This window comes from Rhinopithecus bieti, unplaced genomic scaffold (assembly GCF_001698545.2).
Source record: "Rhinopithecus bieti isolate Rb0 unplaced genomic scaffold, ASM169854v2 scaffold_25807, whole genome shotgun sequence".
NCBI classification, from domain to species: Eukaryota; Metazoa; Chordata; class Mammalia; order Primates; family Cercopithecidae; genus Rhinopithecus; species Rhinopithecus bieti.
In genome coordinates, this window is record NW_016811708.1 from 153,214 (window position 1) to 172,259 (window position 19,046).

The 19,046-nt window shown below is 34.1% G+C and overlaps 1 protein-coding gene across 1 annotated transcript in view; it reads left to right on the forward strand.

Annotated features, from left to right (window-relative positions):
- The window catches only part of TMPRSS11F (transmembrane serine protease 11F), an 80,256-nt gene that overhangs the window by 15,409 nt on the left and 45,801 nt on the right, over positions 1-19,046 (forward strand). Inside the window, exon 2 of the mRNA XM_017894847.1 lies at positions 16,101-16,252. Within this exon, the coding sequence (XP_017750336.1) occupies positions 16,101-16,252 (152 nt within the window). The remainder of the gene's footprint in view (positions 1-16,100; positions 16,253-19,046) is intronic.

Genomic DNA, 19,046 nt, shown 5'->3' on the forward strand with positions numbered 1-19,046 from the left:
CTCTTCCTCCTCCTCCTCCTCTTCTTCTTCTTCTTCTTCTTCTTTCTTCTTCCTCTTCCTCTTCTTCTTATTCTTCTTCCTCCTCCTCTTCCTCCTCTTCTTCTTCTCCTTCTTCTCCTTCTTCTCCTCCTTCTCCTCCTCCTCCTCCTTCTCCTCCTTCTTTTTTTTAATAATGAAATAAGGTTAAGTTTTTTTCAGATGCTTTCTCTGAATATATTGAGATGATCATATAGGAGTGTTTTTGTTTCTGTTTTGTTTTTTGGTCTGTAAATACTATGAGTTATACTGATTGGTTTCCAAATTTTGAGCTAACTTTGTAGTTCTAAGATAAACCTCACTTGTTTTTATATAATATCGGTTTTAGGTACTCTTGAATTCCATTTTTTAAAGATTTTTAATTCTTGTTTTGAGGGACTTTTGTCTGATTTTTTTTTTTTTTTCCAGTTCACTTTAGGAAACTCTAACTTGTCCGATTTTTAAAAATAATGTCTTTGGTTTTGTTATCAGCATATGCTGGATTCATTACAAAAAATTTGGGAACATTTCCTTTTTTTCTATTTTCTGGCAGAATCTGTTATTTTCTGGCAAAATCTGTTTAAATTGATGTTATTATTTTAGATATGTACTTTTCAGACATTTGTATCTTCTTGAATAAGCTTTGAAAGTTTTGTATTTCAAAAGATTTATCCATTTTATCTACATGAGCAAATTTATTGGCATAATGTTATTCATAGCATTTATTTATCTTTTTTTTATGTTTAATAGGTCTGTGGTAATATCTTCCTTCTCATTCCTAGTGTTGCAAATTTGTGCCTTCCTTTTTCTGAATAATTCTATAGGGCTTACCAATTTTTACATATCTTTATAATGAACTGACTTGTTTCTATTGACTTCTCTACTGTTTGCAATTTCATTAGTTTCTTTATTATTTCCTTTTTTCTGCTTTTATTTGGTTTACTTTGCTTAGCTTTTTCCCAATGTCTTAAGGTAGGGCTGATTATCGTTTTCTTGTTTCCTTATTTTCTAATTAAGAATTTAAATCTATAAATTTTTCCCAATTATTGCCTTATGTGCATCTCACCAATTTTTTAATGTTTTCATTTATAACAAAATATTTTTAAGTTTTTTGTACTTCTTTTTAATTCCTAGGTCATTTAGAAGCTTGTTGTTTAATTTCATAATATTTGGGGATTTTCCAGATATCTTTCTGTTATCAACTTGTGGTTCAATTCTTTTAAAATCGAAGAACATACTTTATAAGATTTATTTTTAAAAATTTGTTGAGGTGTGTTTATGAACCAAATTGTGCTCTTTTTTTGATTAATTTTGTATATGCAGTGGCAGATAATGTGTATTATGCTGTTGTTGGGTAGAGTGTTCTATAAATATCAAGTAGGTCAAGATGATTGATAATGTTGCTAATAGATATATTTCCTTATCAATTTTTGTCTACTTTGTCAGTTACTGAGAGAAGAGTGTTGATGTCTTAAACCGTAATGTGGATTTGTGTACTTTTCCTCTTCATTATAACAGTATTTGCTTCAAGTACTTTGCAGCTCTGTGGTTAGTTGCATACACATTTACGGATTGTTTTAACATTTGTTATGTTGATGAATTGACCCCTTTTTAATTACGTATCATCTTTCTTTAGTTCTTGGCAAAACCCTTGATTAAAGTTGATTTTGTGTGATATTAATACAGACATACTTCTTTTTATTGTGATTCACTTTGCTGCACTTCACGGATATTGCATTTTTTTCTTTACATTTTTCATTTTACAGTAGGCAGTCAACAAAAGCTAAGCCATATCTTCAGCAGTTCACACAGATATTTCCTTGGCCAATATCCAATTTCATCACTCAGGTTCTACCTTCCACAAAACACTAGGACACAAAAACAATTCAGCCAAATTCTTTGCCACTTTATTACAAGAATAGACTTTTCTCCATTGTCCAATAACATGTCCCTCATTTCTATCTGAGACTTCACCAGAATCACCTTTTATGGGGCGATTTAATTTTTCTATAATCAAAGAACATACTTTATAAGATTTAGTTTGTTTTAATTTGCTGAGGCATGTTTATGAACCAGATTATGCCCTTTTTTGATGAATTTTGCATATGCAGTGTAAGAGAATGTGTATTATATTGCTGCTGGGTGGAGTGTTCTACAAATGTCACCTAGGTCAATATTTGTATAATATTAGAAAAATAAATATTTTAGAATTTTACTTTCTATGGAGCAAATTTTGCAGAGGAAAGATTTATTAATATTTTAATCACATATTTAGGAACTCCGGAAAAGATATAGAGAAGAATGCTATATATTCTGCCCTTTAGGAAATTATAAACTAAGAGAAAGTATAATTATTAGCATAAAAGAATATTGAATGAGGTAGATTGTAATGTCTATATTATTAACTCAATAATGTTTATTAAACACTACTAAGGTTCAGGTACTATGCTAGACACTGGAGTTACAGCAACGAACAAAATAAGTACTATTCATACTCTATGGAGTTTACTGTCTAGCTGGGTAAAAAAGATATTAGAATCAATACAAATAATATTTGATTATTGATTGATGTATTATTAGTAGTATTTTTTTAGAGGCAGGAGTCTCACTACATAGGCTGTACCATAACTCCTGGGCTCAATCAAATTATATTTTTATTATTAATTTAAGGTTGGAAAAGTATTGGGCATGATAGGAATATAAGCTTAGCAGAGAGAGCACAACAAATAACAGAAAACTATTAGCCCCAAATAGGTTTGGCATTAGTAAAATGACATCACTTTTAACTAGGGATTCAGAAAGGGTCCATGGAGATGTAACAATTAAGCTGGATCTTGAAGGGTGAATAGGATTTGAGTGTAGGGAAGTAGGAAAAAAACAGTGCCAATGGGGGGGCCACTTCTTGAGCAGGATCAGTTAAGTGTGGAGGCATGTTCAAAGGCTCAAGAAAGTTCAGTAGGGAAGCTAGATTCACTGAGCTTGAAACGCCAATGAAAATAATAAATGCTTAACTGAAAAGGTATGAGTTCATGCTATGGAGTGTGGGCTTGATTCAGTAGACAGTAGGTAGAAGAAGACATCTGAGCAGAAGAGACAGTATCAAAGGCTTTCCAAAATATTTGAAATCACAGAGTGTCTGATGGATTGCTGTGGAGAAGTGTGGAAATAGGAAAAAGGGCTAAGACTCCATTGTGATAATTAAGTAAGTACATAATGAGATAGAACTTAGCCAAATTGTTGGTTTTAGCTATCTATGGGTTAAATATCAAAGGAAGATTTATAGAGTACAGAAATAATTGAGAATTGGGAATCATAGTACTGAGTCAAAATCTTGGTTCCATTACTTGCCAAATTTATCTTGCCTAAATTAGTCTCTCTAAGCCTTACTTAACTAATCATTAAATGAGGCTATTAAATAACTACTAAAAGAATTGGGTAAATTTGAGATAAAATGTATCAACTGCCCACCAGTTTTCTGCTGGCAGAAAATATTGAAATAACACAAATTCCATTTCCCCCTCAAGGTGGCATTTGGGGAGTTTCATTGAAATAATTATAGTTTCAAGTTGATGAATAATAATAATTATAATAGTTTCCTTTCATAGCCTATTATCTGTCAGACATAGTGCTAAGCACTTAATTTATATTATCCCTAAACCTCACTACAGTCCAGAAATTTAAGGCCATTATCACCATTTTTCAGATGAAGACACTGAAGGGTATAAAGAGCATATACAGTTAGTAAGTGATAAAATCAGCTGCTGTCTACAAGTATTGGGCCATCTGTTTCATGTTTTTTTTTGTTTGTTTGTTTGTTTGTTTGTTTTAATACAGCAGGCTAAGATGTCTGAGTTGTCATAGGAGTAGTCAAAAGTTTTAGAAAGACTGTTTATTAAGAGATTCAGTGCATGAGAAAGAATCATTTTGGAAATATAAAACTGAGATGGGTGAAGATTGTGAAAGTAGATGTATAAGCTCCAACTGGGAATAGTAGACTAGACAAGTCACATAAAAAAGGGAACAGTACTGAAATTTAGTTATGTTACATCATCATGCTTAATGCTATATGGAATTTGTATAAAAACAGCCTTTAATTGGTGGACTTCAGTCCAAATAAGGCATAAAAGAAAATGAGATTGAAATTTATCATGGCCTTGTTTATTTTGAAAGTACTTAGTACCATGGTTCTGAAGAATGGTTAAGAGTTGTACTGTCCATTCCCATCCTTGAAATTTTATTTTTAAAGACTGGAAAGTTAAGAAAGCAGAGAAATATTTCACTAAAGTGAGAACAAAAATAAAGTGGTCATACTGAAGAGGAGCGAAGACATTTGGATTTGAGTATTCCTAGGCATTTAGTGTTTTAAAATAAAAATCAGTGAGCAGATAGCATTTTAATAATAGCAATAACATTTATAGCATTTTTGACATGTTAAATATATGATCTCATTTTATTTTCACAAGAAATGTATCAAGTAGATACCATTATACCCATTTTGCAGATGAAAAAACTGAGATACAAAAGGGTTCAGTATCTTGCCTAAAATCATACAACTCATAAATGTCAGAGTTGGAACTTAAAATAGAGCAGCTGGACTCCAGAATCTGTGCTTCTAACTAGTATGTTATACTATCTCTCAACTTAAATTTCTCAAAACAAACTTTATACCTTTTAACTGCCCATGGAGCAGGCCATAATTAAAGGCAGTCCAGTTTTGGTGATTTAATTTTACTCTGCCACATATCCATGGCTAAACACTGGAGAGGAAGAGGTCTGAGTCTGTGAATTTTGCTGAGGTTCACAGTTTCCTTTGTGCATCTAAAATAGCATTTAAAATAAATATTGTATTTGTTCTCTATTCCTACTTCTCACCATTGACATGTGAGTCTCATTCTGTGTATCTGTGTGTATATATGTATAGTAAGTAAGGTCATTAACCTTAGTTAACCCATGTCATTAAGGAGATGTTATTAACCACAAGTATTCCCAGAAATGAAGGCTTTTTGGCAAGAAGTAGAGAAGACTGCGCCCAAACAGAATATCTAATATGTATCTATGCTTCAGGTTGAATACAAATATGTTAAGACATGTGTAAGACATAAAAAGAATTTCCCCCCAAGGCTACTGCTGTGAGAATACTTGATCAGCGCATAAATATTTATGCTGCACATAGAAGAGTGTACTGCATTTAATTTAATGTTTTGTTGTTTACATTTCTTTAGTAGCAAGTATAATCAGATTTTTAAATCTTCATCTTGATGTCATCAGTTATCTTATGGATTCACTTCACCAACTTCAAATTAATTGCCCAGTGTTTTCCTGTTTTAATGATGTTAAAAACAATCACAGAAATAAGCCCAATGGAGGGTCATGTAGGATGATCATAAACATTTGAATAATACTGGTCATATGTTATTAAAGAATGTTTATATAGTCCTCACAAATAACTTCTCTTTTGTACTTAAACCCTTGGCCAACTCATCCTTCTTTTCTTTGTGTTACTAAGTTGAATATATAAACTTATTCAACATAAACTATTGGCTCTTTGTTTCAAATTTTGAGACACATTATTTAGGTGGTTGATTTAGAACAAAGCTAAGCATTAAAGTCTGAATGAAAAAAGCAGACTTATAAAATTTTAGGGAGCTGTACTTTCATCATTATATCCACCTGGTATATAATTCCTATTCATATTTCTTAATTTATAAAAAATATGTGGCAAATGCTTTCTCAGCATGACCCTAATTTTTCACCAAGGCAATAAGGGGATTTAACCCTCTGGTTTGGCCAATAGGTGGGAGGAACTGTAAATGTATAAATGATTTTACTTCTGTTACTGGAGTACTGGACCTTCTTTTGTTCACTAGAGAATACCCAGAGCCTAGAATAGTGTTAGGTTACATAGTAGGTGCTCAATTAGAACTTGTTGACTGAATTAGATGTGACATATGGATTATATCCATTTTGAATGTTCTTAAGAAAATAGTTAGTGTAGGAGATGAAAACTTTGGGAATGCATGCCTAAAAAGCATCTTCAGACTAAGTAAAGGTGAGGGGAGTTTTCTCAGGAAGTTAGAAGGAAAGGTTTTAAGAATAGGCTAGACAACATTATGGTAGGGTTCTGATAAAGTGGATGTTAGTATTGGTGAATGAAGTGGAATAATTGTAAGTTAACTGTAAATTCTGTGATTCTGTCAGGTCCTGGGTAAAATAAAAAAAGAAATCCTTCAAATCCCTACCCCCCTACTTACAAATACATTTGTACTACAGCTAGTCTCAGAGGAAGCAGGTCCCTTTATTGAAGACTAACTTCTCTAGATCACAGCCTTTTGTACCTCTTCTGAAGCAATAATCTCTTCTGAGGACAGAGAGGAAATAAAAGGCATACTGGTTCCTTATTTACAAGTCAAAGCCTACCCAGGAGTTTTATATGTTGCAAAGATTTTATAGAGGTGACATTAGAAAAATGAAGGTGTGCTCATTGGGTACATGGCAGGTAAAGGCTGGAGAACGGAATGCAAGAGACATCAATAGGGACTGGGTGACACCATACTGCCCAGGGCTCCATCGTGGAGGATCTTCAGGATTTTGCTGAAGCGATTGTAGTCAGTGTGAAATTCAGCAATTAATTCTTGCAAATATGTCTCAGGGGTCCCTTCCTGTGGGGAGATTACATACTGGCAGACTTCTGTACACCTTCTCTATCCCAGAACATCTTTGCTTTAAGTCTGTGTTATACACTAGAGTTCCATATAAGCATTAATTTGAGAACGATGCCACTACTTTCAAATGTTTCATATCCACTGGATTATCATTTTTCTCTGCACAGACTAAAGACCTTGACATCCTCTGTAACTCTTCTCTTTCTCTCATGTTCTACAACCAATTCATCAGCAAATTCTGTCAGCTATAACTTCACAATGTATTCTGAATCCAGTTATATGTTCTGATTTCCTTGTTGCTAGCATCCTACTCCAAGCAGCCATCATCTCAGACCAGAACTATTTCAAGGGTTCCCTAATCAGTTTCACTGCTTCCACTTTTCACACCTTCGCTGCTGCCTTCCACCCAGTGTATTCTCCACAGGGTGATCCTTTTAAAAAGATCAGTCCCATCCACAGGGATGAAAACTCCAAAATCATTCTTTTTTTTTTTTTTTTTTTTCTTTGAGATAGAGTCTCACTTTGTCTCCAGACTGGAGTGCAGTGGCACAATCTCAGTTCACTGCAGCCTCTGCCTCTCAGGTTCAAGCAATTCTTCTGCCTCAGCCTCCTAAGTAGTTGGGACTACAGGCAAGTGCTACCACACCCAGCTAATTTTTGTATTTTTAGTAGAGATGGGGCTTCACCATGTTGGCCAGGATGGTCTTGATCTCTTGACCTCATGATCCGCCCGCCTTGGCCTTTTAAAGTGCTGGGACCAAAATGGTTGTTATTGTGGCCTGCTGGGTTATGATGTGGTCTATAATGATCTCTGATCCCATCATCTTTCCTCTTCCACTTGCACACTGCCTACTGGCCACACTGACTTTCTGCTCTTCTGCAAATTCACCAAGTCTGCTCCTACCTCAGGGCCCTTGCAATGACTATTTCTTTTGCTGTAGCATTTTCCCCTCAGATAGTTGCACAGCTCCGTCTTTCACCTTATTCATGTCTCCAGTTAGATATCACCTTTGCAGAGTGATCTCCCCTGATCACATTAATCCTACCACCTCCCTCACTGTACCCTCATTATTCTCTGTCCTCTTACTTGATACCTGACATTTATGTATAGATTTGCTTATTGCACAAACTGGCTTTTCCATTGGGACACATAAAGGCAGTCTATATCCTTAGTACGGCCATAACCATATAACTAAATTAGTGTCTGGAACATAGTAGATATCCAATGAACATGTACTAATTGAACATGAGCTAAATGAATGAATGAAATTTATTTTTATTAATATTATACTTAGCAGTTAAACTATAAAGTCTTCTTGAGGTAGAAAATGTGACCATTCTAATATAAGAAAATTGCATAAATGCTCCTTGTATTTGTATGAATGAAATTAAGTGACTAAGTATTGTTACTTGTGTAGCTGCTATCAGAGGTATATATGACCTTGCTGATACTGTAGCATGAGAGTAGTGCTTCCAAGATGGTAATAATGATTTTGAAAGTCAGCTATAAAGAGAGATAGATCTTTTACTGAATCTAGAACTCAAAGGTCTAAAAAATGTTTTCAAAGAAAATTTCAGAAAACTCATGAAATTATTATAACCAGTTTCTTTAAATGTCTTATATGTTTTACATTATATTCTATTCTGTAAATAAGATTTAATATTTTCCCCCATGTACAGAGCTATTACACAGTCCAATAAAGGAGCGGGGTGCTATGCAATTTCTGCCCACACTCTACAATTTCATTCTTCTTCATTGAGTCTTTTGTCAAACCAGTCATTTCTAGCTGATAGGAAACTAATTTTGATAACTAACTCATAGTTGTAACTGCCCCACCACCCCAGTTTCTCCCCACTTTGCCAGTTCTTGATGCTTCTTAAGTCACTTATCATAATGACATTTATAGAATATGCCCTTGTATGTCTTTTGAGAAAACCAATGACATTTTTTTGCAGTCCTCTGATTAGTGTTTCTTATCTTTGGAATTTTTATTGAGTCCAAAGCAAATTTTGCCTCATCATGAAAATACCAGTGTCATCACGACTTAGATGGCTGTATCATTTTAAGTGCTGCAACAACACAATTAGCTCCTCCTTTTTACTATCTGTCTCCCGTTGCCAGTGTTTCTGACTCATGCTTTCCAGTATTGCCAATAGACCTACCACAGAAAGAGATCTCCCAAAGGGAATCCCACTGCCATCCACAGAACTAAATTGGACTGTTTTGACGTGTACTCCATTCCTGTGACTGTTCAAGTTTTCTTTCTATTTAAATTACCAAAAGGCTTTAGTTACTGTGTTCTGTTTATTTGAATAGATTTTTTAAATGATATGGACAAAGATGCTAGTTATTTTATCTCATTACAACATTAATGTGACGTCACAACAATGTCATTTTATTTGATGTCCACATTGAATTATTAATGGATAAAGCATTATCCCACAAGTTTTTTTTTAACAGATGTATCAGTTTTATTTTAAATATTCTGTGTTTGTTACCTTCAGTCTGTAGATCAAGATTTTATTTAATTCTGCTGAGTGGTTAATATCTTAAAGCAGTTAAAATAGAAAATTTTGGCAGTAAATATTGACAGGTTTATATTCTTTATGTTTATGCTTCTAGACATCATTTTGTTCAGTTTGCAAGAAATTCAGAAACATTTATTTTTATAAATTTTAAAGAAAAAAATATTAATGAGTAACTTTAACAGTAATTATAGAGATTACTCTGGAGAAAATACAGAAATGTTATTAACTATAAACTGTCAGGTCATCTGAAGAATTATATTTAAAGAAAAGACCAAAAACAGAACAAAACAAGGCCCTTTGCTTTAGGGATTGAAAGAAACAGGACTATCCACCAATTATTTACTGGTATTTTTTATTTGTATTATTTTGGATTCTGACAAAGCCATGAAAGACTTTGATTCTTCATTTTACAGATGAGGAGATGGAAGTACAGAATTTAACTAGCTTGCTGATAGTAGCAAAGCCAGAATTAAACCCAGTCAACTTGTATTTATGTCAATCATAAAAACCCATCACTAGTTTAGAGGATATGCAGACATTTCTGCTTAACTTTTAAAAAATTTACTTACATGGAAGATTAGGTTTGAGTTATGTATTTCTCGTCTCGTTTCTAGGTTCCCATCTCCTACTTTAAAACATGAAGAAAGAAACAATACAGCAAACAAAGCATTTCCACTTCAAAAGCCAAAACCCACACAAACAGACACAAACTACAAGAACAACATAATTTGTATTCTTTTATGGATAGAGCAAATACAAAAAGTTCATGATAAAGAGTTGATCACTTTCCAACAAAGGAACAAGCCAGGACCAGATGGCTCACAAGACTGAAGTTCTGCAAAATCATATTGAAAGAATTGAATACCAGTACTTCACTAAAACTCTTGGCAAAGAAAAAAAAAAAAAAAAAACCCTAGAGGGAATGATTTCCAACACATTTTACAAGGCCAGCATCACCTTGATACCTAAGAAGACAAAGACATCACAAGAAAAACAAAAAAAGCTACAGGCAACTTTCTTAGATAAACATTGATGCAAAAACGCTCAATAAAATATATTGAATACAGCAACACATCAAAAATATTATACATCATGATCGAGTGGGATTTAACTTTGGCATGCAAGACTGGTTTAACATACATACATCAATCAATGTGATGCATCACATTGGTAGAATGATAGATAAAAGCCTCATGATTATCTTAATATAAAATATCTCTGACAAAGTTCAACATTATTTCTTGATGAAAATTCTCAACAGTTTCGGAATAGAAGGAGTATTAGTCCATTCTCACACTGCTATGAAGAAATACCTGAGACTGAGTAATTTATAAAGGAAAGAGGTGTAATTGACTCACAGTTCTGCAGGGCTGGGGAGCCCTCAGGAAACAAGCTTACAATCATGGCGGAAGCTGAAGCAAACTCGTCCTTCTTCGCATGGCAATGGCAAGGAGAAGTGCAGCGTGAAGGCAGGGAAAAGCCCCTTATAAAACCATTAGATCTTGTAAGAACTCACTCACTTTCATGAGAACAGCACAGGGTAACCACCCCCATGATTCAGTTACCTCCCACCAGGTCCCTCCCATGACATGTAGGGATAATGACAACTACAATTCAAGATGAGATTTGGATGGGGACACAGCCAAACCACATCAGAAGGGAAATTCTTCAACCCAATAAATGCCATTTATGAAAAACCTACAACCAATATTGTAATCAGTGGGGAAAAACTGAATGTATTTCCACCAACATCTGTAAAAAGCAAGAATTCCCACTCTTGCCACTTCTGTTCACCATAGTACTGGAACTACTGGTAAGAGCAGTCAGATAAGGAAAAGAAATAAATGGTATCTGAATCAGAAAGGAAGAAGTAAAATTATTTTGACATGATCTTAAATGTATAAATCCCAAAGATGCCACAAAACACTATTAGAACTAATAAGTGAATTTTATAAAGTTGCAAGATACAAAATCAACATACAAATCAGTATTATTTCAATACACAAATAACAACCTAATTGAAAAATAAATGAAGAAAGCAATTATATTTCCAATAGTATCAAAATTTAAAAGTAATATACCTAGGACAAATTTAACCAAGGAAGTGAAAGATCTGTATGCCAAAACTATAAAATATGAAAGAAATAAAGACAATACCAATAAATGGAAAGATATCCTATGTTCTGAATCAGAAGAATTACTATTGTTAAAACGTCCATACCAGTCAAAGAAATACATAGATCTAACACAATCCCTATCAAAATCTCAATGGTATTCTTCATAGAAATAGAAAAAAAATCTCCCAAAGTTTGTATGGAGCCATAAAAGACCTTGACTAGCCAAAATAATTCTGAGAAAGAAAAAGTTTGAGACATCGCACTTTCTGATTCAAAATTGTATTACAAAGCTATGTTAATCAAAACAGTGTGGTGCTGGCATAAAGACAAACACTTAGGCTGGTGAAACATAGTAGAGAGCTTAGAAATGGATTCAAACACATATGATCAACTAATGTTTTTATTTTGAAACACGGTCTCATTCTGTCACCCAAGCTGAAGTGCAGTGGCATGATCACAGCTCACTGCTCCTTTGACCTCCCGGGCTCAGGTTATCCTCCCACCTCAGCCTCTTGAGTAGCTGGGACTACAGGCGTGTGCCACCACACCTGACTATTTTTTTAAATATTTTTTTTTGTAGAGAGAGTTTTGCCATGTTGCCCAGGCTGGCCTGAATCTCCTGGACTCAAGTGATCCACCCACCTTGGCCTTTCAAACTGTTGGGATTGTAGGCATGAGTCACTGTGCCTGACCGTGGTCAACTAATTTTTGACAAGGGAACAATAAGGAAAGGATAGTCTCTGAATAAGTGGTACCTGTACCAATAAATGGTACTGGTATGGTAAATTAAACAAGATTTCCACATGCAAAAGAATGCAATTAAAACTTTATCTTACACCTTACAAAAAAAGTCAACCCAAAATTGGATAAAAGACCTAAATAGAAGACCAGGAACCACAAAACTTTCAGAAGAGAACATAGGGTAAAAGCTCCTGGGCATTGGCCTTGGCAATGATTTTTTTGGGTATTACACCAAAAGCTCAACCCACAAAAGCAAAAATAAACAGAACAGCATTAAACTTAAAAACTTCTACACAGGGAAGGAAACAATTGATAAAATGAAAAGGCAGCTCACAGACTGGAAAAAGGATTTGCAACCGTATATCTGATAAAGGGTTAATATCTACGACTTATAAACAACTCATACAACCCAAGAGTGGGGAAAAAATAAACTGATTTAAAAATGTGCAGAAGACCTGAATAGACATTTCTCTAAAGAAGACACAAAAATGGTCAACAGTATATGAAAAGGTTCTCGACATCATTAATCACCAAAAAATGTAAATTAAAACTAACATGAGATCCCACCTCACACTCCTTAGGGTGGCCATTACCAAAAAGTCAAAAGGTAACAAATGTTGACCACGGTATGGAGAAAAGGGAACCTAGGACAATGTTGCTGAGAATGTGGATTGGTATAGACATTATAAAAAACAGTATGGAGATTTCTAAAAAATTACAAATATAGCTACCATACGACGCAGCAATCTCTCTTCTGGGCTTATACCCAAAGGAAATGAAATCTTCATCTGGTGAAGATATCTGCACTCCCACGTCCATTGCTGCATTATTCACAATAGCTGAGATACGGAAACAACCTAAGTGCCCATTGACAGATGGATGGATAAGGAAGCTGTGATAAATACATACAATGGAATTTTCCTGAGCCCAGAAAAAAAACAAGATCCTGCCATTTGCCATGCATGGATGAGCCTGGAGGATATTAGCTAAGTGACATAAGCCAGAAACAGAGAGAAAAATATTGCATTTTCTCTCAGATGTGTAATATTTTTTAAAAAATACAAAATACAGAGATGCAAACATAATGGTGGTTACAGGGGCAATTAAATGGGGAGATGTCAGCCAGAGGATACAAAGTAGCAGATATGTAGGATGGAAAGCCTGGAGATCTAATGTACAACATGAGGACTATAGGTAATAAAATTGTATTCTATGTAGGATTCATGCTAAATGAGTAGATTTTAGTTGTTGTTGCCCTCAAAACAAACAAAAAACTGTTACTAGGTGAGATAAAGGATAAGTGAATTTGTTTCACTATAATAACCTTTTTACTATCTATATGTATCCCTTAACATCATGTTATATACTTTAAATATACACAATAAAATTTATTTTTCTAAAAAAATGCTGTTGAAATGTTCCATTTAGCATCCAACTCATTCAGGTTTAAATGAACAAAAAATTGTGATGTACAAATCAGGAGAAACATACAGGAATTTTAAAGGCATTAGGGAATTTAAATGTCATCTAAATAATCTTTTTCAAAGCTTAAACCATTTATACATCTAACAAATATATCTAAACTATAGTCAAAAGCTCAAAGTTTCTTGCATAATTAAGAATGCCCTGAATATATTTTGTTTTATTTATTATGCTTATTACAAGCTTTTCACAACAGCCTAACCAACACATTTCTTAACAATTTTCTGAACGCTTTGTTATTTTATTATGACCTTATTTTCTGCAATTAGGGTAAACATCACTTCCTTTGCACTTGGCTGGTGTCTGCGTACTGTACCTGCCAGCTACACTTCAAAACACATAAATGGCATTTGGTAAAACTTATTTCAACTTCCACATTAGACAGAAGGCAACATTCCAGTTACATCAGACTGAAAATAGCTAATCACTAGGCAGAAGAAACTTATTTTAAAATCAAATGTGACTATGATTTTTTAAAAAGTCCCTTTACAATGATGCAGTGTTACCATGATGTGATGTTTGGCTATCAACCCCTTACATTTTATTAAACTTGATTCTTGTTATTTCGTGCTTCTTGAAGGGAACAGAGTACAGTAGTGAAACCCACAAAACTAAGGGGGGAAAAGGAATGGGAATAATAAAATAATTACAGCAGCTATAATATTCACAAGCTACATACTCAAAATATCTATTGCCATAGATTTTGGAAGTGCAGGCTTCGATTATGGGTTAGAAGAATGGTATTTCACATGAGTACACAGTAACTTTTTCATTTTTTCTCTAGGTTATATAATTCTAACCTTAACATTTGGTTTATTAGAATCATATAAACAGATATTAGTGATACAACTAAAATAAAGTGAGTCAAAGAGAAAGACCGTAAAACAGATACTTTTCATTTGATTCAGACCCAGACCCAAGTCTAAGGACAGCAAATTGCTCTTTGTTAACTATATTGATGTCTTTATTGGAAACACTATTCTCCTTTAATATTCCTCATCTTGCCTGGAGTCACAGTCATTTACCTGGACATCCAAACAAGTGGGCCATTAATCCTTTTCTTGCCTCACAGATGAAGTTCAACAACTACAGCTAAATCCATCTCTTCCTCTCCACCCCGTTCCATAGCCTCAGTTCAGGTCCTCACAATCTCCTTCCTGGACCTTCAATATGACCTCTAAACTGGTCTGCCTGTCTGCATTCTTGCCCTAATCCCCATCCTCATTCACATCTGTGTGACTTTTCTAAATCTTCAGAACTCTTCAATCTAATTAAAATTTTTTATTGGCTTTCCACCTCCTTCAAAGTAAATTTCCAGGTGTTTACTTTGGGTTATGAGACTCCCAGCCCACCAGCTCTACCATATCCTCTTCCCAGAATTGCAGTCTTGTGAAAGACTTGCAATCTTGAACATATATTGAGACAATAAATTCTTAGAGGACAAAAGTCATGTTTTATTTATATTTTTATCCCCTATTAGTAATGAATGCTGTTTCACATTTCTACCTTCCCCCCCGCACCACCCACATGGTATTTTCTCTGTCCTTTTTTTTTGGAACTGGTGAGGTTTAATTCCTCAAAATTGTAATCATGTCACTTTCTTAATAAAATCTCCTGACACAACCCTTTAAAAAGTTTAGTGTTCTCTCTTCTGGTACAAATCTATTTTGGCACAGTTCACACTATATAATAACTACTTGTTTCCATGTCTGTCTCCCCTTTTAAAGTGTGGGCATCCCAAAGACAAATAGTTTGTCTTAAAATCTGTATACATTTAGGGATCTAGAACAGTTTCTGAAACATAATTTTAATGTGGTAGGTACTATTCTAAGGACTTTTTCATGATCTCATTTAACAAAATAAATTCACAATAAATATTGATTAAGTAAAGTTAAAAGCATAAAGACATTTACAGAAAAATTTCACTTGAAAGATATCACAATATTGAATCTTATTTAAGAATTCAGACAGTAAAGTAAATAAACAGCAACTTTCAAGTTGGAAAAAGATAAATGGTGTAAGATATTTTTGAGTAATGGAAGTAATGCACCAGTAGGGTCATGTGAATCAAATGTAAGTGAAGGATGCTCATGGGTGGTGGAATCTTACTAAGTGCAATTCACCGTTTTTGATTTCATTGGGAGGTGCTAGTAAATGAAAAGAGCCACAATCAGGTCTTCAAAAGTAATGTTGCTACTTTTACAACGTGCCATTAAGAAATTGTTAAGGTTACTTAAAAAGTAGTTATATTAAAATCTAAAAGCCAGTCTTTGTGTTTCACTACCAAAGTTTTAAATTGCCAATAAGCCGATAAAACACAGTGGGAAGATATGCTCACTTGAATGTCAACATCAGCAGAACTTTATCTAAAACTCATTCTGTGATTAGGGTTTTAGGGGGATATACAAATTAAAACCTACTGTTCTTTTCAGGGTCTAAGTTGCTCACTGTTATTTAGCAGTATAAACTATTTTTGTAGAGGAACATAGTAAGTAAACATAAAGTTGAACTATAATGAATTTTTATTGTCTCTATTTTCTTTCTATTATCACAGACCTGTTGAATTCTCAGAAGCTGAATTCTCACAACTTGAATATCAAAGAAAACAGCAATTTTGGGACTCAGTACGTCTAGCTCTTTTCACATTGGCAATTGTAGCAATCATAGGAATTGCAATTGGTATTGTTACTCATTTTGTTGTTGAGGGTAAGTATCCAGGTCATAGTTCCATTGCCTAAGTACTCCATGACTTCGTATCTTGAAATTTTCTATTGTATAAAAAGTGACATTTGCATGATATTAACATTTTAATTACCAGTCTTTTACTGATGTTAAATTATAGTTTGCCTCTGTATTGAGCTCTGTGTTACATATTTCCACCCAGTTAACTTTGTAATAAGCATTGCATTGATAGCCATATCTAAAAGAAACACATAAAAAAGAGAAAGAAGAATTAAAAGATCATCTTTAGCATAAAGATAAATTACATAATATGCTGAGAGTTTAGTATACTCTTCTCAGAATCAGTATATTAATGAGTCGCCTCAAGAAAAGCTCAGGATATAAGAAGAGTTATCTGAAAAATACTTTTAAAGGGCTGAAGATCAAGCATTATTTTTGAAAAAAAAAAAAAACCTTTTATGACTGGGAAGAAGGAAAATCTCAGAATTAATTCCTAATTATATATGCAAAAATGGAGAGTCAGTATCATAGTTGAGCCAAATGACAATCAACTAAGATTCATTTACCTTCCTCTTTGGATTCTGTATTTTCCTCTCTTTTTTTTTTTTTTTTTGAGACAGATTCTTGCGTTATCACCCAGGCTGGAGTACAGTCCCATGATCCTGGCTCATTGCAACCTCCACCTCCCAGGTTCAAGATATTCTCATACCTCAGCCTCCTGAGTAGCTGGGATTATAGGTGCCTGCCACTACACTCGGTTAATTTTTGTATTTTTAGTAGAGTTGGAGTTTCACCATGTTGGCCAGGCTGGTCTTGAACTTGCAACCTCAGGAGATCTGCTTGACTTGGCCTCCGAAAGTGCTGGGATTACAGGCAGCACTTTGGCTGTAATGCAAAAAATTGTATTTTTTGTATTTTTGTAATGCAAAAAATGCAGAAATCGGCTACCATGCCCTGCCAATTTCTGCATTTTTAATCACGGGTGATTGAGACTTAAAATTTTAGGCACTCATATCAGTCATGGCAATAAAACCACATTTGAATGATCCGAAGAAGAAATGAAATATTGTCCAACATGCCCAGTTTACCTTCCTACCCTCATTATTGGGGGATTGATAATATCCATTCCTCAGACTCTCATAAAATGAAAGCATAAGCCAAGTTACCCTATACAGTTTTATCTTTTGTTAGTATTTTCTTTGGGTTAAGAGGTAATGAAATAGTTTTGTTTTTAAAATGCCTTTCACTCCCAATGCTTAAAAGAGAAAAAAATGAAGGGATAGTAAAAATAATGACAAAAAAAGCATTTAGCCATTAAAAAATCTTAGAGGTTGTCATAGGCTGAATAATGCCCCATTCCCATGCAAAGATGTCCATGTCCTAATTGTTAGAATCTGTGAATTTTACCTTATGTAGCAAAAAGGCGTTTCCAGATGTCATTAAACTAATAATTTTGAGATGGGACATTATCCTGGTTATTTTGGATAGGTCCTAAATATAACTGCAAGGGTCCTAATAAAAGGGCGGAAAGAAGGTCAAAGGAGGAAGAATGACAAAAGCAAGAGGAGGATGGGATGATGTAAAATGGGACCATCAGCAAAGGAATGAGGGTAGACTCTAGAAAAAGGCAAAAATTAAATTCTCCCCTTACAGCCTCTAGAAGGAACCAGCTCTGCCAACTTTTTGATTTTAGCTTTGTAAAACTCACATATGATACATGACCTCCAGAACTGTAAGAGTATAATTTTGTGTTGTTTTAAGTCACCAAACCTACAGTAATTTGTTATAGCAGCAGTAGACAACTAATACAGAGGCTAACACCCAAGGATTTGAGTGTTCTATCTCCAAGACTTTCCTGACTGCAGATAATTGAAAAGTTGCCTGACTGCAGATGCACATTTAGGAAAAGAGGGGAGAAGGTAAACCATGACAAAAGTTAAACAAGTAGAATAGGATAAAATAGAAGTACATAAGATGATGCGGTTTTAAAAGGACCATACCTATTTTATAACAGAAGGAATTCAGTGAAGGAAATTACATTCTAGTAACCAGGGTAACAACAGAAGACAAATTATTTCTAAAATACTACTTTTATAGATTCTACATTAATAGATCTGAAAGACAGTGGAGTAAAAATTATCAATAATTGTGAAATAATCACAATAGAAATAAGGATTTTAGCAGACATAGTGGTAAAAGTCACATCACCAGGATGGAAGTGTATTTGATGGAGTTATTTTTATTTTAAAGATCTCAGTAATTACGAATGATCGGCTTTCACCGTATTATAATTCTGACCAATTATCCACTGTTTTTAAAAATGGGCAATTTTAAAATAAGAATTAATAAAATCAGTGACTTTTAAATATGGTTGATTTATCAGTGCCCTTCAGCCAGAGATCATAGGAATATATCTTCAGATATATACAGGGGAAAAAGAACGTATGCCATGGAGAACCACAGACTGCATAGTAAAAGATTGTTTAAACAAATGCACTATAAGATTTTGGCTTATCTTAGGTGATTCAGGGGGAGGGTTGAAGGAACTGGATCTTTTCTCTGAACTGGATTTTATCTGATTGCTGTCAGAAACCTGAAATAATGCTATGATTGAGTATCTTACTAACTCCTATTTAGAAGGTTAACAGTGAAGTGAGGCTAAAGCTGTAATTCGGTAGAGAAACAGTAGTCACTCCTATTGGCTAAAATAGGGAGATGTTCCATTTTTGTTTTGTTTTATTGTTTTAGATAGTGTTCTTCTCTTTGTCTGAGTTCAGACATAATATGGAATTTTTTTTTTTTTTTTTTTTTTTTTTTT